At 36.2% G+C, this 23,803-nt stretch overlaps 1 protein-coding gene across 4 annotated transcripts in view; it reads right to left on the reverse strand.

Moving 5' to 3' along the window:
* NOX4 (NADPH oxidase 4) overlaps window positions 1-23,803 on the reverse strand; it is a 169,657-nt gene that overhangs the window by 63,190 nt on the left and 82,664 nt on the right. For all 4 annotated transcript variants that reach the window (XM_055283211.2, XM_055283208.2, XM_063642020.1 and 1 more), the window contains 3 exons: window positions 16,529-16,745; window positions 14,416-14,580; window positions 14,218-14,280 (listed from right to left, as the gene is read on the reverse strand). In XM_055283211.2, coding sequence (XP_055139186.1) covers window positions 14,218-14,280; window positions 14,416-14,580; window positions 16,529-16,745 — 445 coding nt within the window. The remainder of the gene's footprint in view (window positions 1-14,217; window positions 14,281-14,415; window positions 14,581-16,528; window positions 16,746-23,803) is intronic.

Genomic DNA, 23,803 nt, shown 5'->3' on the forward strand with positions numbered 1-23,803 from the left:
GACTCTCTTTTTGGACTCAGCCCACCTGCACCCAGGTGAAATAAATGGCTTTATTGCTCACACAAAGCCTGTTTGGTGGTCTCTTCACAGGGACGCTCATGAAACTATCAATCTCATTCACTCTCTCCTAGTCATTTCTAATCCTTTAACAAACAATTGCTGGCTTTGCATTTCTCTTTCCTTCAAAATCACGGAGGCCTCGACGTACTCACTGCTAAAAAAAAGAGGACTCTGTATTTTTAAATGAAGAGTGTTGTTTTTACCTAAATCAATCTGGCCTGCTGTATGACAACATAAAAAAACTCAAGGATAGAGCCCAAAAAACTCACCAACCAAGCAAGTAATTATGCAGAACCCCCTTGGGCACTCTCTAATTGGATGTCCTGGGTCCTCTCAATTGTTACTCCTTTAATACCTGTTTTTCTCCTCCTCTTATTCGGACCTTGTGTCTTCCGTTTAGTTTCTCAATTAATACAAAACTGTATCTAGGCCATCATCAATCATTTTATATGACAAATGTTTCTTCTAACAACCCCACAATATCACCCCTTACCACAAAATCTTCCTTCAGCTTAATCTCTCCCACTCTAGATTCCCATGCCGCCCCTAATCCCGCTTGAAGCAGCCCTTATAAACATTACCCATTATCTCTCCATACCACCCCCCAAAATTTTTGCCACCCCAACACTTTACCACTATTTCATTTGGTTTTTCTTATTAATATAAGAAGACAGGAATGTCAGGCATCTGAGCCCAAGACTGCATGTATACATCCAGAGTCCTGAAGTAACAGAAGAGTCACAAAATAAGTGAAAATGGCAGGTTCCTGCTTTAACTAATGACATTACCTTGTGAAATTCCTTCTCCTGGCTCAGAAGCTCCCCCACTGAGCACCTTGTGACCCCCACCCCTGCCTGCCAGAGAACAACTACCTTTGACTGTAATTTTCCACTACCTACCCAAATCCTATAAAATGGCCCCACCCCTGTCTCCCTTTGCTGACTCTCTTTTCAGACTCAGCCTGTCTGTACCAGGTGATGAAAAAGCTTTATTGCTCACACAAAGCCTGTTTGGTGGTCTCTTCACAGGGATGCACGTGACAGTTTGTTCCTGAATAAAAATAATAACAGAAGAATAAAGAGGTATTCATGTAAACATCGATTCATTACTAGTGTTTAAAAGGCAGATTTTGCATTATTTCCATAATTGAGAATCCATGGAATTAGTATGAAAATAAGGTCTACCTCAGCTAAATATGAAGAGATGCTACATTTTGTAGCAAGCAGTAGGTTTCTTGCTGTCTTACATTAGGGCTTTTTCCAATCATCTCTAATTAATACAGGTAAATTAGGTGAGAGCATACCTTAATAAAGGATTTGATTTGGTAGAAAGTCTTAAATTTGGTATTCACAGAGCACAGCTGGAAAATACTTGCAGACATTCATTACATACTTGAAGAACAAAACGTTACATTCTACACAGGCTTTAAATCAATACAAATGTAAAGCAGAAGAGTCAACAAATGGGTTCTGGCTATTGATTGTATTATTTTGGTTACTTTGGTCACTTCAACAGTCTATGATTTAGACTTCTCAAATGTAAATAAATTTGCAGTTTGGACAACAGATTTTTAAAGTTCAATTAGTATAGATAAACTAGAATTTATATGTACCTTAAATTTAATTTCTAGTTTTAAAAATGGAGAATTATCTCATAAAAGATCTATGTTTTTAAAAGCTACTTAATGGACACTGTGTTGCACTGCTCAGACCTTTTCCCTTCCCACCCTCCGCCCAACTTCCAGGATCAACACACTCATTCACCATTCTTCCAGCTTCTGAAAAGGTTGCCTGGGAGGGCTCACTACTGAGACCTGCCCCAAGAATAGCTATCCACAGAACAAAGCCTCCTTGTCTATGTCTAAGTGCCTCACCCTGGAGGTATCTCAAATCCAATGACTGGTCAATTGGGGATTACAAAGCTTTGGCCTCCTGACTTCAAGACAGGATCACTGTAAGCTATCATTTCATCTACAGAGCTCCTGTCAGATCTTCTGAGACCACTATGGACCTGTATCACATAGTTCAAGTTCAGCCTTGCCTTTTTAGTCAATCGTTATTGATTGTTGTCCTAAGCATACTTCCCAACAAATCTGCTGCATGCAATATACCTGCCAGCCTGTTTTCAAGGAAACCTAACCTAAAATGTCATTCAACCTTAAGGCTAGAAGACCTTAAAAGGCAAATAAGTCATCAGTTCCCCCAAAATGACTGTTTCTAAACCAATCTGTGGCCAAAGCTTAGTCAGTTACTACATACTAAAGAACAAGGCAAAAATCTTAATTTAATCCATGTCCTTGGTCCCTAAGTCACTATCTGAAACAACCATAACTAAATCCACTTACGGAGAGTTTACTATATTCCAAGCACCACACATACCACTTAATTATATATTTTGGATTAATATTCAGAGTAACTCCATGGATAAGTTGCTATCATTAACTACACTTTTATAAAGAAGTAAACAAAAGATTAAGTATGTTAATTTTCATGTCCACAGTCATAATACTAGAAAGTAGAGCATACAGGTCTCCATCCCAAGCTGTAGTATTCCAAAATCCACGATCTGATACTACACAGTGTCCTACAATTTCCATTAATCTTGTCAGCAAACCTGTGTGTGAGATTTTACCATGAGAAAATATAGGTGTACCACGGCAAGAAACAATCACAATTTCCTTGGAAAACCCATCAAATTAGGATATCCTTCTTGTGTAGGGAAGTCAATGACATGTATGAAAAATAGTGAAGCATTTTAAATAATCAAAACTCCAACCTTTGCCCTCCTAATAAATTAGTGCTTAAAGCTTAGCTTTACCTTGACCGAAATAGTATTTCTATGCCCTGTCTTTTGTACTTTGAAGTTGTACTTTCAGTGTGAAAATCTTAATCTCCATCTTAAAAAGTGAGCTAAAATGCAAACTACTGAATTTGTAATGGCTGTATATATTATTGATTTGATTGTTTCTAACTGGCACAGTATATGAAAATAAGTATTAGACTTTTTTAAACAGGGGGATTTATTCAAATTTCACCACTTCACACTATTTGAAGAGCTTAGTAGTATGGACAATCCAAAGCTTTCACATTACTATAGAAAACACCAGTTCAACCATTGTGGAAGTCAGTGTGGCGATTCCTCAGGGATCTAGAACTAGAAATACCATTTGACCCAGCCATCCCATTACTGGGTATATACCCAAAGGACTATAAATCATGCTGCTATAAAGACACATGCACACGTATGTTTATTGCAGCACTATTCACAATAGCAAAGAGTTGGAACCAACCCAAATGTCCAACAACAATAGACTGGATTAAGAAAATGTGGCACATATACACCATGGAATACTATGCAGCCATAAAAAATGATGAGTTCATGTCCTTTGTAGGGGCATGGATGAAGCTGGAAACCATCATTCTCAGTAAACTATCGCAAGGACAAAAAACCAAACACCGCATGTTCTCACTCATAGGTGGGAATTGAACAATGAGAACTCATGGACACAGGAAGGGGAACATCACACTCCGGGGACTGTTGTGAGGTGGGGGGTGGGGGGAGGGACAGCATTAGGAGATACACCTAATGCTAAATGACGAGTTAATGGGTGCAGCAAAACAACATGGCACACGGATACATATGTAACAAACGTGCACATTGTGCACATGTACCCTAAAACCTAAAGTATAATAATAATAAAAAAAAAAAGAAAAAAAGAAAACACATATTTGTGTTTTCAGTAAACCTCAGTTCTAAATGGTAATTTTAGACTTATTTTTGTTTTCTGACTCCAGCAACACAGATGTCCAAAAGTAAGAGCAGTGTTAGAAATATGAAAGCTCTCAGCATGGACGGATAGTGTGGCAGAAGAGAGAGAGTGCAGAACAGTAAATACCATGCCTTCAGCCAGACAGATCTGTGTTTGTATCTCACCTCTACCTCAACTAAATGTGTGACTTCGGGCATGCTATTTAGTCTCTCTGAGCCACATTCTTTTCTGCATCACCGAGTTAACAATACATGTCTCATAGGAATATAATAAGAATTAAATAATATAATATTTGCAAAAGCTATGAAAGAACCTCTTAGGCACTTAATTAGTAGGTACTATTATCTTTAACAAAAGATGTGATACTCACTTTTAGTGGGAATCGCCATGTGGGAAATTGCTTTGTTTTACTTCAAGAGAACTCTTAAGGCAACTATGCAGTGAAAATGTTTGAAAGCATGCATTTTACATTTCTAAGTGCCAAATAGAAGTAATTGGACAGAGAAGGAAATGGCAGGAAAAGACTGTAAATTAACATAATAGCATAATGTAAAATTTAGCTTAGAAATATTTGCCCTTCTCAAATTCATTTCTAGGCAGCAGCAAGTTTGCCTATTTTCCACTTATGAACACAAAAACTCCCTTAGGGGATAGTACAAATGAGCGAGCTTGTAACCCCCCAAATCTGGGAAAGCTATAAACCATTTCCTAAGCCTACATGATAAACAGATGGTCTGATAAAAATAATTTCTTTGCCTTAAAATGTTATTTAAAGCCAACTATTGTAACAATTTAAAATATCTGTGAGATGGAGTGGTTTTAAGAAAACAGTCAGTTAGTATTTATAATTGAGATTTAATAAGGCATAAGTAAAACATACAGAAACTGATGTTTAAAATATGAATGAATGTGAATGCAAAACCTAACCTTATAGAGTCAAGTTCTATTTCAGCCTACAAGGTGCTAGGTGAATCTAAGAAATATTGATGGCATTTGTCAGATAAGCACAAAATTAGGAGCAAGTAATTTTCTGTTATTGTTTGTGCTAAGAATAAGGGAGGTGAGGTGAAAAATGACTTCATCATAGACCAGATATAATCCACAAATTGCGTCTACTTGTCTTTGGTGGTTCTTTCCAAAGACCTTTGCCATAGGTACATTTTCCCCTCCTCTTTTCTTAGAAAGAAATAAGTACAATGACGTCAAATATTAGACTTTAATGAAATACTCTATTCTGACTCAGTCTACTCCAAATGAGAGCCACTTTGGAAATAAATATTTCTCCTTTCTTCTTTATCCCTCCAACACTTCCTTTTCTGTAGTTGCACCCTCTAAGGAAAAGTGTGCTATAAAGAGATGGGGAAAGGAGGCTCTATCCACAAAGCTTGTCTCAAGCTAGGTCCTGAACTCTATATATTAGGTGGTTTTTACTCTTTCAACAGATATGCATTGATTATGCACCACATACTGTGCTATGAATTCATCTTTCAAAGGGCTCATGGAGCTTATGGTCTATGAGGAGAAGAGATATTAATTAAACAAATCATTTAATGACTGGTGTGGAAGAGTGTACATGGGACGGCCATAAAAGGAAAGGTCAGGAAACTTAATCCAATAGGGAGGGTCAGTGAAGGCTGCTCAGCAGAAGTGATAGGAAGATGAGATGTGAAGGACGAGTAAGAGTTCCCAGACAAAGAGAATGGGTGGAGTTTAAGGTGTGAATACATGGAAGAAAATGAGGTTGGTTCCCAGGGTGAGACCCAAAAGTGGGAAAATGAGAAAGCATTAACTAAATGAGTGAACAAAATTTAATGGGATTGGTGGCATGTGGTGGCTCATGTCTGTAATCCCAGCACTTTAGTTGGCTGAGGCAGGAGGATTTCTTGAGGCTAGTTTGAGATTAGCCTGGGCAACTTAGCGAGGCCCTATCTCTATACAAATTTTTAAAAAGTTTAGCCAGTCATGGTGGTATGTGCCTGTAGTCCCAACTACTCAGGAGGCTAAGCCCAGGGGTCCAAGTTGGAGTGAGCCATGATCACACCACTGCTGCCCAGCCTGGGTAACAGAGGCAGACCTTGTCTCAAAAAAAAAAAAAAAAAAAGAAAGAAAAAAATTAATGAGATTATATATTAAAGAAGTCCTCAAAACCATTAATACATTAGTAGGCACTATGCATCTTAAAATATATATTAATCAGCATTTTCCAAACTAGGCCATCGAAAAATGTATTTTATTTCTTTCTCTCCCTCTTCCTTTTTCCTTTTCATTCCCCTTCCCCTTCCCTTTCTCCTTCTCCTTCCCCTTCCCTTTCTCCTTCTCCTTCCCCTTCCCTTTCTCCTTCTCCTTCCTTCCTTCCTTCCTCCCTCTCTCCCTCCCTCCCTTCCCTTCCTTCCTTCCTCCTGTGTCCCCTCTCCCGATCTGGAATAATTTTCAGAGAACAATCTTTCTTTAAAAGAATGGACGAAGTGGTCTCCAATAACCTGCTTTACTACAATTATCCTTTTTTCTCTTCTCTGTCATTTTGGTAAAATATTCTTACAGAACCAGAAGAAAAAAGATATTTTTTTTCTTAAATGAAAAAGTAAGAAAAGAAAAACTATGATGGATATAGACTGTAGACATCCAACCTCTTTATCTTCATCTCTTGCACTTCTGAACCTGAATCTTCTGAAACAAGCCTGCAATGGACTCAGAGCCTTCATACTGAGGGCTCCCTGGGCCACCTCGACAGTGAAGGCCCAGGGTGAGATGTCCTTTGCTGTAGGAGGCAACCCATAGGGAGGCTCCAGAGCCTCATATAACTAATGGAGCTTCCCTGAGGTGAGGAAAAGTTCTTTTGACTTTTTCCACCAACCCAAACACATTATTTCCCAAAATGGTCACTAAACCAGTATTTGTTCTCCAAGAACAATGTACTGTTCTTATTTCCACACTTTGAGATTCCACAGGGGGAAAGAACAAATCTTTCATTTATATGACAAAAATATCAAGTACATGAGGCTATCCTCATGTCATTTTAATTATTGACGAACTTGTTAGATCTTTATACTCCTATCCCACTTTTCCTTTTGATTCATATCCAAACTGTTATTTGGGCATTAATGACAGTGAATATGAAAAAAAAAGAATGCTGAATTTTAAAATAATCAAATTCTCTTTCAAAGGTCTACATCACATGAAAGTATTCAGGAACTCATGGTAACCAAAATAATTTTCATGGAATTCCAAAAAGGATTCAAGTTGAGTAAGCAAAATATGTTTTTAGATGATGATGTTTATATGCATACTTTAGCAGAATTCTCATAACACAGACCATTTGAAAGTGAGCTGTTCTCATTGACATGATTGGTGTCCCCAGAACACAAGCTAAGCACTCCCATCCCTCAAATTCCTATTGTGCTTAAATTCTCCTTTCTCACAGTGGCCTCTAAAAGAACATCCTGAAGCCCTTTAGAACTAGAAGCTATGTTGGACAACTATTGATCTAATGTGGTGATTGTCAACTGTAGGAGATTTTGCCCCTTAAAAGGCATCTGGCTACATTTGGAGACACTTTTGGCAGTCACAGTTGGGGATACTATTGGCTTCTAGTGGGTCAAGGCTACAGATGCTGCAAAACATCCTATAATACACAGGACAACACATCCTATCGAAGAATTATCTGATCCAAAATGTCAATACTGCCGTGATTGAAAAGTCCTGATCTACCGCAATAATCCTTGCAAACACTTCTGTGAGATAGCTCTTTGTAATTTCTAGACTGGTCTCATTGTTAGAAATGTCTTTATTATGTTAAATAAAAATGTGTTTTCCTAAAACTTTCTGCCTATTGGGATCCCAAAGGAAAAAAAAATCAAATCCTTCACCCACATGACAGATTTTCAATAACAGAGACTACTCTCATATTCCCAGTTTCTCATTTTCAAGTTGAAAAGCCACATGCTCATGTCTTGTACTTGCTTCTCAAAAAAAAGCATAATTTCAGAAATGAAAGCAATAATCCAAGTTAAAACCAGGTATTTTAAGATTATGAAAGTAATAATAATATCTGTACTACCAAGTATTGACCACTAATGATGTGCCAAGGGTTTTATACACATTATTTTATAAACTAATATTGACAATATCAAAGATGCCCCTCCAGGTAAGTATCACTAGCACTGTTTTGCAGATAATGAAACTGAGCCTTAGCAAGGTTGAGAGATACATTCACAGACACAGAAGTAACAAGTGAGGGATCTGGAATTGAGTTCTAAAATCCTTGCCCTTTGTGTGAATAGTTACTACTATTTTATTTCACATATAATTCAGTTTTCCTTTCTCAACCGTCTCCTACCTCCAGTTCCTTTTCTTCTGTCTGTACCTACATTCCCTTCTCTCGTTTTTCTTTTCTTCCTATCTTTGCCTCAAGCTGGCCACAGGGCTATCACATCTGTTACCATAATCACCTCATAAGAAGCAGGCCAGGCCGTAGAAGTGACTTACTTAAAGCCCTTCCAGCTCTACACACTACTTCTTTTGTATTTTCCCCTTGCCTGGTGAAAAGGGCCTAGGCCTGCTGAAAGAAATTAGATCTAGAAGCCTCTCTTCAGTGTGAACATAGGTGAAAAATTCTTTGATATACAGTTTTAAGAAAGCAAAAAAGTTTTCAGTGATTGAGTATATACTAAAAAGTAAACCTCTATACTTTTTATGAATACAAGGATTCATTATACTATTCTCTCTACTTTTGTTTATGTTGAAAAATAGTTTAAAAAACAACAACAAAAAACTCTTGCTGCTCTGTACTTGACATTCAGCAACTGATTTCTTATTCCATATTTTCTATTTAATGCTACGGTGAAGAAATGATTTTCAAAATAAAGTTGCTAACACAAGGGAAGGTTAATTTCTGAAGTAATTTTTTTTATTATTATTATACTTTAAGTTCTAGGGTACATGTGCACAACGTGCAGGTTTGTTACATATGTGTACATGTGCCACATTGGTTTGCTGCACCCATTAACTCGTCATTTACATTAGGTATTTCTCCTAATGCTATCCCTCCCCTAGTCCCCCACCCCATGACAGGCCCCAGTTGGTGATGTTCCCCGCCCTGTGTCCAAGTGTTCTCATTGTTCAGTTCCCACTTATGAGTGAGAACGTGTGGTGTTCGCTTCTCTGTCCTTGTGATAGTTTGCTCAGAATGATGGTTTCCAGCTTCATCCATGTCCCTACAAAGGGCATGAACTCATCATTTTTTATGGCTGCATAGTATTCCATGGTGTACATGTGCCACATATTCTTAATCCGGTCTATCATTGATGGACATTTGGGTTGGTTCCAAGTCTTTGCTATTGTGAATAGTGCCGCAATAAACATACGTGTGCATGTGTCTTTATAGTAGCATGATTTGTAATCCTTTGGGTATATACCTAGTAATGGGATTACTGGGCCAAATGGTATTTCTAGTTCTAGATCCTTGAGGAATCGCCACACTGTCTCCCACAATGGTTGAACTAGTTTACACTTCCACCAACAGTGTAAAAGTGCTCCTTTTTCTCCACATCCTCTCCAGCACCTGTTGTTTCCTGACTTTTTAATGATCATCATTCTAACTGGTGTGAGATGGTATCTCACAGTGGTTTTGATTTGCATTTCTGTGATGACCAGCAATGATGAGCATTTTTTCATGTGTCTGTTGGCTGCATAAATGTCTTCTTTTGAGAAGTGTCTGTTCATATCCTTTGCCCTCTTTATGATGGGGTTGTTTGCTTTTTTCTTGTAAATGTGTTTAAGTTCTTTGTAGATTCTGGATATTAGCTCTTTGCCAGATGGGTAGATGGCAAAAATTTTCTCCCATTCTGTAGGTTGCCTGTTCACTCTGATGGTAGTTTCTTTTGCTGTGCAGAAGCTCTTTAGTTTAATGAGATCCCATTTGTCAATTTTGGCTTTTGTTGCCATTGCTTTTGGTGTTTTAGACATGAAGTCCTTGCCCATGCCTATGTCCTGAATGGTATTGCCTAGGTCTTCTTCTAGGGTTTTTATGGTTTTAGGTCTAACATTTAAGTCTTTGATATATCTTGAATTAATTTTTGTATAAGGTGTAAGGAAGGGATCCAGTTTCAGCTTTCTACATACAACCAGCCAGTTTTCCCAGCATCATTTATTAAATAGGGAATCCTTTCCCCATTGCTTGTTTTTGTCAAGTTTGCCAAAGATCAGATGGTTGTAGATGTGTGGCGTTATTTCTGAGGGCTCTGTTCTGTTCCATTGGTCTATATCTCTGTTTTGGTAGCAGTACCATGCAGTTTTGGTTACTGTAGCCTTGTAGTATAGTTTGAAGTCAGGTAGCATGAGGTCTCCAGCTTTGTTCTTTTGGCTTAGGATTGTCTTGGCAATACGGGCTCTTTTATGGCTCCATATGAACTTTAAAGTAGTTTTTTCCAATTCTGTGAAGAAAGTCATAGGTAGCTTGATGGGGATGGCATTGAATCTATAAATTACTACGGGAAGTATGGCCATTTTCACAATATTGATTCTTCCTCTCCATGAGCATGAAATGTTCTTCCATTTGTTTGTGTCCTCTTTTATTTCATTGAGCAGTGGTTTGTAGTTCTCCTTGAAGAAGTCCTTCAGATTCCTTGTAAGTTGGATTCCTAGGTATTTTATTCTCTTTGTAGCAATTGTGAATGGGAGTTCAGTCATGATTTGGCTCTGTGTTTGTCTGTTATTGGTGTATAGGAATGCTTGTGATTTTTGCACACTGATTTTGTATCCTGAGACTTTGCTGAAGTTGCTTATCAGCTTAAGGAGATTTTGGGCTCAGACGATGGGGTTTTCTAAATATACAATCATGTCATCTGCAAACAGGGACAATCTGACTTCCTCTTTTCCTAATTGAATACCCTTTAAATGCCCCAATTAAGAAACACAGACTGGCAAATTGGATAAAGAGTCAAGACCTATCTGTGTGCTGTATTCAGGAGACCCATCTCACATGCAGAGATGCACATAGGCTCAAAATAAAGGGATGGAGGAAGATCTGCCAAGCAAATGGAAAACAAAAAAAAGCAGGGGTTGCAATCTTAGTCTCTGATAAAACAGACTTTAAATCAACAAAGATGAAAAGAGACAAAGAAGGCCATTACAAAATGGTAAAGGGATCAACTCAGCAAGAAGAGCCAACTATCCTAAATATATATGCACCCAATACAGGAGCACCCAGATTCATAAAGCAAGTCCTTAGAGACCTACAAAGAGAATTAGACTCCCACTCAATAATAGTGGGAGACTTTAACACCCACTGTCAATATTAGACAGATCAATGAGACAGAAGGTTAACAAGGATATCCTGGACTTGAACTCAGCTCTGCACCAAGTGGACCTAATAGATATCTACAGAACTCGCCACCCCAAATCAACAGAATATCCATTCTTCTCAGCACCACATCACACTTATTCCAAAATTGACCACATAGCTGGAAGTAAAGCACTCCTCAGGAAATGTATAAGAATAGAAATCACAACAAACTGTCTCTCAGACCACAGTGCAATCAAATTAGAACTCATGATTAAAAAACTCACTCAAAGCTGCACAATTACATGGAAACTGAATAATCTGCTCTTGAATGACTTCTGGATAAATAATGAAATGAAGGCAGAAATAAAGATGTTCTTTGAAACAAGTGAGAACAAAGACACAATATACCAGAATCTCTGGGGCACATTCAAAGCAGTGTGTAGAGGGAAATTTATAGCACTAAATGCCCACAAGAGAAAGCAGGAAAGATCTAAAATTGACACCCTAATATCACGATTAAAAGAACTAGGGAAGCAAGAGCAAATGAATTCAAAAGCTAGCAGAAGGCAAGAAATAACTAAGACCAGAGCTGAACTGAAGGAGATAGAGACACAAAAAACCTTCAAAAAATCAATGAATGCAGGAGCTGGTTTTTTGAAAAGATCAACAAAATTGATAGACTGCTAGCAAGAATAATAAAGAAGAAAAGAGAGAAGAATCAAATAGATGTAATAAAAAATAATAAAAGGGATATGACCACTGATCCCACAGAAATACAAACTACCATCAGAGAATACTATAAACACCTCTACGCAAATGAACTAGAAAATCTAGAAGAAATGGATAAATTCCTCGACACATACACCCTCCCGAGACTAAACCAGGAAGAAGTTGAATCCCTGAAAAGACCAATAACAGGCTCTGAAATTGAGGCAGTAATTAACAGCCTACCAACCAAAAAAAAGTCTAGGATCAGACAGATTCACAGCCAAATTCTACCAGAGGTACAAAGAGGAGCTGGTACCATTCCTTCTGAAACTATTCCAATCAATAGAAAAGGAGGGCATCCTCCCTAACTCATTTTATGAGGCCAGCACCATCCTGATACCAAAGCCTGGCAGAGACACAACAAAAAAAGAGAATTTTAAACCAATACCCCTGATGAACATTGATGCAAAAATCCTCAATAAAATACTGGCAAACCGAATCCAGAAGCACATCAAAAAGCTTATCCACCAAGATCAAGTTGGCTTAACCCCTGGGATGCAAGGCTGGTTCAACATATGCAAATCAACAAATGTAATCCATCACATAAACAGAACCAAAGACAAACACCACTTGATTATCTCAATAGATGCAGAAAAGGCCTTCGACAAAATTCAACAGCCCTTCATGCTAAAAATTCTCAATAAACTAGGTATTGATGGAACGTATCTCAAAATAATAAGAGCTATCTATGACAAACCCACAGCCAATATCATACTGAATGGGCAAAAACTGGAAGCACTCCCTTTGAAAACTGGCACAAGACTGGGATGCCCTCTCTCACTCCTCCTATTCAACATAGTGTAGGAAGTTCTGGCCAGGGCAATCTGAAGTAAATTTCTTATGAACCCAGGATTAGGACAAACTTCTTAAATTATTTAAGTAAAGACAAACTTACTTGTGTATTTTCTCCCTTTTCAATTATTCCCTTCTCTTTTCATGTTACCAAATTCATGTATATGGGATGTATAGATGTAGACAGATGGGAACATGTTTTACAATGTGCTTTACAACATGTTCCCATCTGTCTGCATGTATACATACCATATATATAAAATAGTTTTGCTATCTTTATTAAGTATACATTTAAACATGTGGTCTCTGTTCTCAATTATCTTTCTTAGAAAATGAATAAAGTCCAAATATCCAACATCAATGAGAATATTAAATAAATTACAGTACTTTCCTACTGTGAAATATTATACGGTCATTAACATGAATGAGGCACATACAGTAATATGGAAAGACGTCCATCACATGTAGTTGAGTGAAAGGAGCCAGTTGCAAAACAATATGATCCAGCAAATAAATGTTAGAAACTCATGTATGCAGAAGCATATGGGAAAATACCTGGAAAGATATATGTCAAACTGTAGAGAAAAGGATCGGAAAGTGGGGAAATTTTTTTTTTTAAGTTTCTGTTTTATTTTATATCTGTGAATTGTCTAAATGTTTATAATGAACTCATGCTATTTTTATAATAATATTAAATGATATGCTGACTAGCTAATCATATTTGATGGTGTCCATTATTTAGCTAGATGCCCTCCCATGCCATTATTTACTCCATTTGATTTTTCTAATTTTACTTCCCATTCTCTCTCCCATTACACTGGATTTAACCCTTTCTAAACACTGCCTGTTTTATTTAATGCTTCCACCTCAACCCAGAGTATCTATGTTTCCCCTAAATTCCATCTCCAAAGAAAATCGTGCATATATTAGATTTCCATATACATTAAAATACTCCATAAAAGGAGAAAAGTAAATATTCAAGAAATTAAATATACATATATATTTCTTTTTTGAGACAAGGTCTCACTGTCTTGCCCAGGCTGGAGAGCAGTGGTGGGATCAAGGCTCAGTGAAACCTCAAACACTGGGACTCAAGCAATCCTCCTGCCTCAGCCTTCCTAGTAGCTGGGACTACAGGTGTGTAGCACCACACCTGGCTTTTTTCTTTATTTACTGTAGAAATGGGGTCTCCTTATGTTTCCCAGGCTGATCTTAAAATCCTGGGCTCAAGTGGTCTTCCTACCTTGACCTCCCAAAATGCTGGGATTACGGGCATGAGTCACTGTGCTTGGCCTATGTTTTGAATCAATAAGTTTTAATACGTTTTAGTTCATTACTTCCTGAATTATAAGGTGTCAAAAAATAATAAAGAGTAGTTACAAAGTTCTTGAGCAGATAACTATTTTCCTTGTAAAAAGACAGCTTACTTAAACATCAAGAATACTGTGATAGCCTTGAATACCTTTTAGAATGAGATAGGACACAAAAAAAGAAAAAGATGCATAGCACCCTACAAATGTGAAAAAGCAAGAGATATGTTTCTTACCATTGTGAGGGTAAATGGATGATTTTCTAATGCAGATACACTGGGACAATGTAGAGTAATATACTAAAAAGCAACAAACAGACAAGTTTTAAATGACCAATTAAGAATTTCAACTATTTCAATGATGCTATGTTTGCTAAATTCCAAAAATTACATAAGGGTAAAGGCTATTTAAAAAGTTGCTGACCACTGACTCACCTGACCAGGTCTTGCTTTAAAATTTTCTTTGACCATTCGGATTTCCATGACATCTGAGGGATGACTTATGACCGAAATGATGGTGACTGGCTTATTGCTCCGGATATACCTGTAAAGTCTTTCGGCACAGTACAGGCACAAAGGTCCAGAAATCCAAAGCCAAGTCTAAGACAAATTTTTGAAAATATACTTCAAGAAATACTCATATTGTAGAAATCTACACCTGCCCCATTGCTTATTGCATACATTACAGTAATAGTATTTTAATTTGTATTTTAAATAAGAAAATATAATAAATGAGTAAAAAATAATAGATGCTCACTATCATTCAAACAAACAAAAGTATAAAATAAAACAGAAAGTAATATCAAGACCCTACCCTCAATCTCATGCTCTGGGTGTAACTATCCATGAACAAACAAGGGTATATTCTTTCATACACCTTTCTATGCCTACAGATATATAATGTATATACACAATATATTTAATAAAAGAATATGGGGGAGTTAACAATCTCTGATAAATCTGGTGATAATTTTAGAAATAAAGTAATAGTCTAATGTTTATTAAATAAGAAAACCCTAGATTTTTAATGTACATAATGTATACGCATATTATACATACATATAATATGTATATATATGTTAAATATGTATAGCACATACTTTTAAAAATGCAATATGCTAGGCATGTTGTTTACCACTTACTTTTATATAATATAATAATAACATAAAATAATATTTATAATTTGGAAACCATGACAATTTTGAATATGTGTTGCACGGTTAGCCCTGATCCCAGGATACATGCAAACTTTGGGAAGTGCAAAAGCCTACGTGGCTTACTGTTCTCCTAAAATTACACACTTTGTCTTTCACATCCCTTTGAGGCCTCCAACTAAAACTTTTCTTAATGGCCACTTTTTAAAGTCTGACTTTAGTTGTTTCAAATCTTCCTTCTTTCATGCAGACAGATCATGCCTCTTCTGCATATAATAACATTGAGCCCCACACTGTGTTATGAGTAGCATTGCAAGACAAGGTCTGCAATGTAGCAGCCTCGCACCTTTGAGACAATCACTTATTCTTTGAGTGTCAGGTCCCACATGAGCAAAACGGGAGTCGCCATACCTGCCCTGTCTAATATTTGTGAATATTATGTGAAACTCAGAAAAGTTCTGAAAATTATAGAGGCTAGTAGGGATCTAGAGGATTATTATTAATAATAATAAACACACAACTAATACGCTATTTCAAAGTCATCTACAAATTCATTCTAGCTTTTGACTTCTCTTTCTTCTCTTCCAATAGAGACATTTGACATCACTATTTCCTACTTCCACTTTTTATAGATGAGGAATAAACGGTGTAATTTGCATGGGGGCAGTTCCCACAGGCACAGAGGAAGATTAGGGCCCTTATTGAACTAATTGCTGAATACTTATGGACGTTTACCAGGAGCAAGTATATTAGTAAAAGACCTGGGTTTACATGCTTCCTCTGCCACTTACTGGTTTGGAGACTTTGATCAAGGTAAGCACAATTTCTTTATCAGAAAATTGAGGGTGATATTAATTACTTCAAATAGTCATTGTGAATATTGCAAGAAACATTCTGTATGTCTAATAAATGTTCTGTATTAGGCATACAGGACATTTTAGCACAATGCCTGGCAGATAATGTTAAGCATTCAATAAATTGATTTGCTATTTACTATTTACAATATTATACATAATATTGTAATACAATAACATAATAATTTGTGGTAGCGGTGGCAGGTTTTTTTTTTTACTACTATTTTTATTATTCAATCAGCTTTTCTCAAATGATGGGAAAAACATTTGTCATCTCTTGGCTGCAAGCACCAATGCTGTTGTATGCAAAGGTCATATGGTCAGTTAAGTAGAAATATTATACATCCTCTAACATCATAGATCTTTTGCATTGAACTGTCAGGTGTCTGTAATGGAATAATAGGTACTAACTTACTGTTGAAACATCCTGAAATATCCTATTATGCATGAATATATAGCTTGAAAAACACATTTATATGTGATGTTGATCAGTCAAATGGAAACAAACTTTGTGGAGATCAAACACAAAATTAATCTGACCTGTGGAAAATTAGCTTGGAATCTGGGTTCTTCCATACAAATCTTCACAAATGTGTTCTGGGTAAACTCTTCCGGTTTTGAAAATCCTTCAGGGAAAGGTTCATGAAAATGTTCTGAGAAATACTCTGGTAAGGAAATATTCTGAGAGCTGGTTCGGTTAAGACTGATGCAGCCGGGAGGGTGGGTATCTAAATTAGTTTGATACTTCAGCAGCCCTCTAAAATTAAATTTAAAACAAATGAACAGAGAAATGAAAAGATTTGAGATCGGGGACATGGTAAAAGAAAATAATGTATTTTTTTTTTTTTTTTTTGCTAACTTTACACAGCATTAATCCAAAAGGTGTTCCTTATGTATTATGTTTAGGAGAAATTGAAAAATCTTAAAAATTTTTAAGAAATTATTATCTATAGGACTAAAACAAAAATTTTGGCACTCCAAACAAATCCTATAAATATGTGGTAGAGAAGAATACATGCAATCTCTCCAGGCATTGTTGAATTTGACGGCCTTTACTTCAAGACTATTAGGCATTCATACAATCACATACAAGTTCTCACTTCAATAAACAGGATAATGAGGAATATTTTGCTAGATCTCCAAACATAAGGGAAAAATACAGGGAATATATTTAACTTGGCCAAGCCTGGATATAACAAGCCTTGCTGATTTGCAGAGAAATGTTAAACAGAAATAACTGGAACTGGAAGCTTGTCTCTCCTATGGTCTGAAAACAATGTATATAGAGCAATCAGTCCCTAAATCTGTTTACTTTTCAATTTCTCCATGGACAGAACCACATCATAAAAAGTTCAAAATAATAAATCAGGCAGGAGGGCCCACACCATAAAAATCTCATTCTGATTATTTCTTATTTTGTGAGAAACAAAGACAAACCATTCAACTTTCTGTGTCCTGCCTTTCTTGTCAAGAAGTGGATAACATCTACCTCGTAGGGATAATCCATAAAATGACAGATTGTACACAGCATCAACAAGGTCACTGCTGCATAAGCAAGTATTGCATGACAAAACAAGATTTGGAAATGCTTGAAAATTTTGCAGTATATTTTATTATTTTAAAGAATACTAAGGAAAAATTTATTTCCAAGATTATCTGTTTTGGGTTGGCTTACAGTATGTGCTTTTTAAATTATCTTTCATGCTCCCAAATACTTAATTTTAGTAGCTTAATTGCCTGAGGTCAGGAGTTCGAGACCAGCCTGACCAACATGGAGAAGCCCCGTCTCTACTAAAAAACATACAAAATTAGCCAGGTGTAGTGGTGCATGCCTGTAATCCCAGCTACTTGGGAGGCTGAGGCAGGAGAATTGCTTGAACTCAGGAGGCGGAGGTTGAGGTGAGCCCGAGATCACACCATGCACTCCAGCCTGGACAACAAGAGCGCAACTCCGTCTCAAAAAAAAAAAAAAAAAAAAAAAAATGTATGTGTCACGGCTATGATGCTTTTACAAAAATAATATTTTTAAACAAAAACTGTATAATGATACTAAGAGATCCATATATAAAGGTTAGGAAAGCAATGACCAAGTCAGTCTCTGGCTGTATTCACCATCTCCTCATCCCGATCACTTTCCTTTCTTCCCTCTTTGCTTATGCTCACTTCCTTTTTTAAATTTTATTTTCTTCCTTAAAGCTAGTCATCATGAAGTCATTAGGGAGCATTCAGTACATGTCAGGGGCATGCATTACATGACATCATAGTAGACCACACACAAACGTACTTCTTTTTTTAAAGTAATACAGTAGATATAGCCTATGTACGAGATAAATTGATAAATATTATACAAAAATGAGCCAAATTTTTGTCACTAATCATTTATAAGTTTCTAGTCACATAATACAATTGCTGGGATATTATACTTAGACAACCTATGAATTTGATTCAGCTTTCTTTACATTAATAATTTACCCAAACCTTTTGCTCCTGTTGGCCATCAGAAGGATAGTGACTGATAGCTAAGTAGGCAAAAGACCCCAAGCATTTATTCTACTGGCCAAAAGTTGAACAGACATGAGCATAATGCACTTAGCACTATTCCAGTGGTTCTTCAGAACTCAACAGAGTCAAATCTGGCTCCTAACACTCCAGAAACTCATGATCTAGTTTGGAAGATATCTTCAAAGAAGCTGAACATAAGTCAGACCACAGATAGTAAACTGGAGTAGTGCTTTAATAATAGCTTAGTAATGTATGGAAAACACCAGGTCTAGCCCAGAGAAATTTATATGCATTTTACATTATCCTCACAAAAACTGCATGAACTAGGATTATTATTCCCATTTTAAAATTTAAAAATAAAAGTATTTTAAAAGATGAAATAATACCCCAGTGTCACACAGCTGATAAGTAGCAGGGCCAAGATTTGAATTCAGATCTGATTCAAATTCTATACTCTTCACCTCTCATGATATATAGCATTAGTTCACTGAATCCTCACAACATAACTCTGAGAAAGGTAAGGAAGAGGGAAGATTAATACTTGCTAAGAAAGTATCACATCAGTAATTTTTAGAACATCTATTTCTCATTTAAACTTCAAAACAAAATAATCATACAAGGTAAGTATTTTTATTTCTATTACACAGATGAGAAACCTAAGGCTTTCATTCAGGTAAGAGATTAACTAAGTATAGTCAAAGCACAGGGTTCAGAAACCTACCTAGCTCACTCCATGCCCCTATGTCACGCAAAGCAAATCAGATGGTTAAACAGGCAGACATTGTAAAAGGGGTTCAAAATAAACAAAAGTCAGATTTTGTGTGTGTGTGTGTGTGTGTGTATGTGTGTGTGTTGGAATGGGGCTGCTTATAATTTAGGGTCCTAACACCTGTCAAATAAATGTCGTTAATTCCTTCTCCTGTCATAACATTCAAGTGGACATAACTCTACCATGTTCTAGGTCCTTACAGTAGTGAAAGTTGTTATTATACAGTAAAGTTCTTCAGGCCAGCCCAAACAGTGGTGCTGTTCTTGGCACATAAAGTGGCACATATTATTCTAAAATTCCTTTTAATTTTGAGAGCTTTGTGTTATTTTAAGCTACACTCAAGCTAAATAGCATAGGCCATCTCTGTCCTAAAACCCCATTAAAACTGTCCTTGCTTTGTCTTCTTTTTTTACTTTCAGATTTCAAGCTTTATTTCAAGACTATAGTAATAAAAACAATATGGTATATGCATAAAAACACAAAAAACAAACAGAATAGAGAGCTCATATTACTTTGTCTTAGTTGTAACTGTTGCCACCAAAGAAATATGGATAAGATCTAAAGACAGACAATGATAAAATCATTCATCAAAAAAACTCAAGTATGACATCCCAGGTCATTTGGCTATAATTAGGTGGTGAAGGTACTGAAAGTTCACCGGAAGGCAGGTTTTTAACTCAGTATTGAAAGGCCACATGCTGGTTAAAAAAAAAAAAAAAAAAAAAAAAAAAAAAAAAAAAAAAAAAAAAAAAAAACTTGTATGGTAAAGATCAGTGGCCTCAGATTGGGAGTACTTAAGTATCTCCCAACACAACAATGTCAGTCGGCACAGCTGGGACTGGAAGCCCAGGTAGTCTGATTCCAAAGTCCGTGCTGCTTCCTCTGTACCAGGCCTATTCCCCTTGCAGAATATCCACACTACTTTATGGACAATCTTTAAATTGAAGACCAATGTATACATTGAGCAAAATTTGATGGCTTTATATGGCTACAGATTTAGAAAAGGAGGGAGTGTATTTTATCAAACCAATAATTTTATGTGTTATTTTTCAAGCTCAATTGAATGCAATAACTTACTTTTTCACTGTATAAGAATAAAAGTGCTCATTTTTTTGGTATAGTGCAGAATTTCTCTAAATTCTTATATTTGAAGGCCATTATAACAATCTTTTTCTAAAGCATATTGAATAGGAATGTAGACTAGATATTAAGGATATTTGGATTGATAGAAAAAATCTGATATTATCTCTCTAATCCATTTACTTCACTGTGGCCACATTTATTAAAATTCAAGGCACACGTTCTATATGATTTTTATGGTGTTTTAAATTCCTGGTACCTTTATTTATTTTAGATGCATGCCTTTCTTTAAAGTAGAATGAAATCTTCTCAAATGTAACGGAACCCACTTAAGATAACACAAAGCTCTGTGTCTATTTGCCAAACAATCCTGCTCCTGCTTCTTGCCCCATACCACCACTGTGATATACCTCATTTGGACATATTATTAATTTTGGAACCTTATTAGTTTCAATATTATGGTCACTGCCTTCAAAGGTGTGCACAGTCTAGAGCAGCACTGTCCAATAGAGCTTTCTGTGATAGTGGAAATGTTCTAAGTCTCTGATGACCAACATAGTAACTATTAGAGAACAGTGGCTATTGAGCAATTGAAATGTGGCTAGTACAGGTGAAGAACTGAATTCTTAATACTATTTCACTTTAATTTAAATTGAATAGCCACAGCACAGATATAATGGGTCAAATCAAACTTAAAACCAAAAACGATAATTAAAAAGGGCAAAATGATTAATGCCATGTAACCATATGATAACCATCTTAGAGATGGGTAATGAACTTTGATTATGAAATTCCAGAAAGGCTTCACAGAGAAGAAGGCAGCTGAAGGATGTAGAGATTCCAGGGGTTAGAGAATAGGAGAATGGCATTCCAGTATGAGGAAGCGAGATGCATAAAGGTACTTGGTTTATTCCTGAATTAGTAGAAGGCATCATGTCTTATGCATTTAGCCCTTATACATTCATACTCACTGCCAAACCTCAGCATCCCTCTAATACTTTTCTTGCACATAATAGATCTCTAATGCATTTCTAGTGAATTGATTTTAAAAGCAAACAATAAACACATAATTTGTTTTAATATAGCAAGTCATGTAGGAATCAAAAAGAGAGCATTCTTGTATGTATTATTGTAGCTTTCATAAACAAATGCTAAATAATTTTAAAGCAAAAAACAAGAAGGGAAAAAGACATTAGCGAATGGTAAACAGAGAGTCTTGCCAAGTTATAATGACATGGCGAGGGATGAGGAAAGGAGATGCACAGACTATGTGGAAATATAAGTGTTTATTATTAATTTTTTAAGTTTCATTGTATGATGTTCCAAGAAGAAATTTTGAAGTATCTGTGGAATGTCTAGTGTTCTCCTATCATGAGAAATAAAGGATTTTATGGAGTTTCAAAATTGTTTCTGCACTCAAAAGGATCTTAACATGTGCTATCAAACATTCAACCATGTTTCAAAGTTGTAGGTTTCTTTTTTTTCCCTTGTTTCCCTCAAGAGGCATTATAGTTATTCTATCTGGGTTTTTTTGTTTGTTTGTTTTGCTTTCTGTTTGCTTCGCTTTCTGTTTGTTTCTTTGTTTTTAATATCTGGCTGTGACAAAGTCTTATAAAATAATACAATACATTATGTGAATCCTACTAAGTAATAACATGATTTTATGGCAATCAAAACATGGTTTTATGGCAAAAGATAAATATTACAAAATACCACACCTGACAAAAGGACAATCCTAGAATCATCCCTAATTTCATGTTAAAAATATCCCACAAATGCAGTGTAACTTACGTGACCTTTATATTTGTGGTATTTTAATCTATTTTTAAGGAGGAGAAAAAAATTCTCATCCCTTAGGAACCTACTTTTTTTCCTACTACTTTATAACATGATTTTCTTCTTTATGGTAAAAATATAACTTGATTCTGACAGTTATTTTTATTTTGCTTCAAGTACAAAGAAAAAGAGTTTAATTCAAAAAATAAAACCAAATTGTAGATTTTAAAATTTATTGCAATTTTCTAACTTCTGTAGAATCCAGCGGAATGTGCGCTTCTCAAAGTCAAGGGTTTAACCTGCTCCACTGCTATTTTTCTAGTGCCTAAAATAGTGCTTATGACTTATAATAAGTGCTCAATAAATATTCATTGATTAACTTAATGACCAGAAGTGTCTAAACAACTTTTGTTGTGATTGTTGTTGAAACACGTGATTGGGGAGTCATCTGGTTTTAACAGATATTTGAACTCATTTTCAAACTTCAAAAAGGTCTATATTTTAGCAAATGGCATGTAGTAACATGACAGTTATTAAGTAACAGACAGCAACATTAAGTAACAGACAGTTATCAAGAGAGTCAAGTCTACTTGCTAGGTGCATTTAGAAGTAGAGTGCTTTCCTAAACTACAGATCCAGTGTGCCTCAGGAAATCCTAAGTATCTGGGTACCCACCCTTCCAAAGCTTTCACTCCTGCCCCCACTTTGTTTCTCTGGCCTAACAGAGTTCTCACCCCTGCATTCTTTCCTGGCTCTTGCCTCTGATAGCTAAGAGTACTGCCATCTGCAGCTTAACCACAGCAGGAATTGTGTCTAGCTTTTACTGGTAGGGTGGTCCAAGCTTACAAGATAGGAATAACATCATGTGCTTGTAATTTGTGCAGGTGCACCAGACCTTGCTCTTTAGAAAGACCCTGCTATTGGCTTACTGCTCTGTTGTCATCACCTCCAAACGCTTAATAATTTTTTGATCAAGGAATCCCACATTTCATTTTGCAGTGGGCCCTGCAAATTAAGTGGCTGATTCTGCCACAATCTCTGTGCAACTGACTAATGTATAGCCTAGGGTCTTAAGGGCTTAAGATCAACATTTACAACTTCCTTGAGTACCTGAAGTAAAATAGGTCATTTCCCTAAGTTTCCTTAACTGAAAAAGAGAAATTGTACCTGAGACCAGACTTTTGAGACCAGCCTGAGCAACACAGAAAGACCATGTGTCAAAAAAAAAAATAAAATAAGAGGCATGGATTTTTTTTTTTTCAGAATTTTTAGCCGCAGAGATGCACAAAGACCCCCAACAAAAATGTGCCAGTCTACAATATAATAAAAATAGTACAGGTATATAAAGGGAAGAGCTTTGACTCTTTGCAAAGAAAAAAAAATGTAAGCATCCATTACTTCTTAGTATTTCCTCAGCTTTCATGCTTCACTAAAATGACAGTGGAGGATAAAATATTTATTTCATGTTTCAGAAAAACAGTACTATACTCAAAATGTTTCTTAAAATAAATACAGTCCCTTTTCCTTCTCCTTTCCCCCAACTTCCTCACCTTATAATTCCAGCTGTAAACACTGGCTAATATAAAAAAGTTCCCTGCAGAAAACCTGAAATAAAAATTATGTGAAAATGTATTTGGTCTATCTCCAAAACTGGGGAAAAAATAAACTTGCAATTTGGAAGTTTAAGA

This window comes from Symphalangus syndactylus, chromosome 6, assembly GCF_028878055.3.
Source record: "Symphalangus syndactylus isolate Jambi chromosome 6, NHGRI_mSymSyn1-v2.1_pri, whole genome shotgun sequence".
In the NCBI taxonomy this organism is placed as follows: domain Eukaryota; kingdom Metazoa; phylum Chordata; class Mammalia; order Primates; family Hylobatidae; genus Symphalangus; species Symphalangus syndactylus.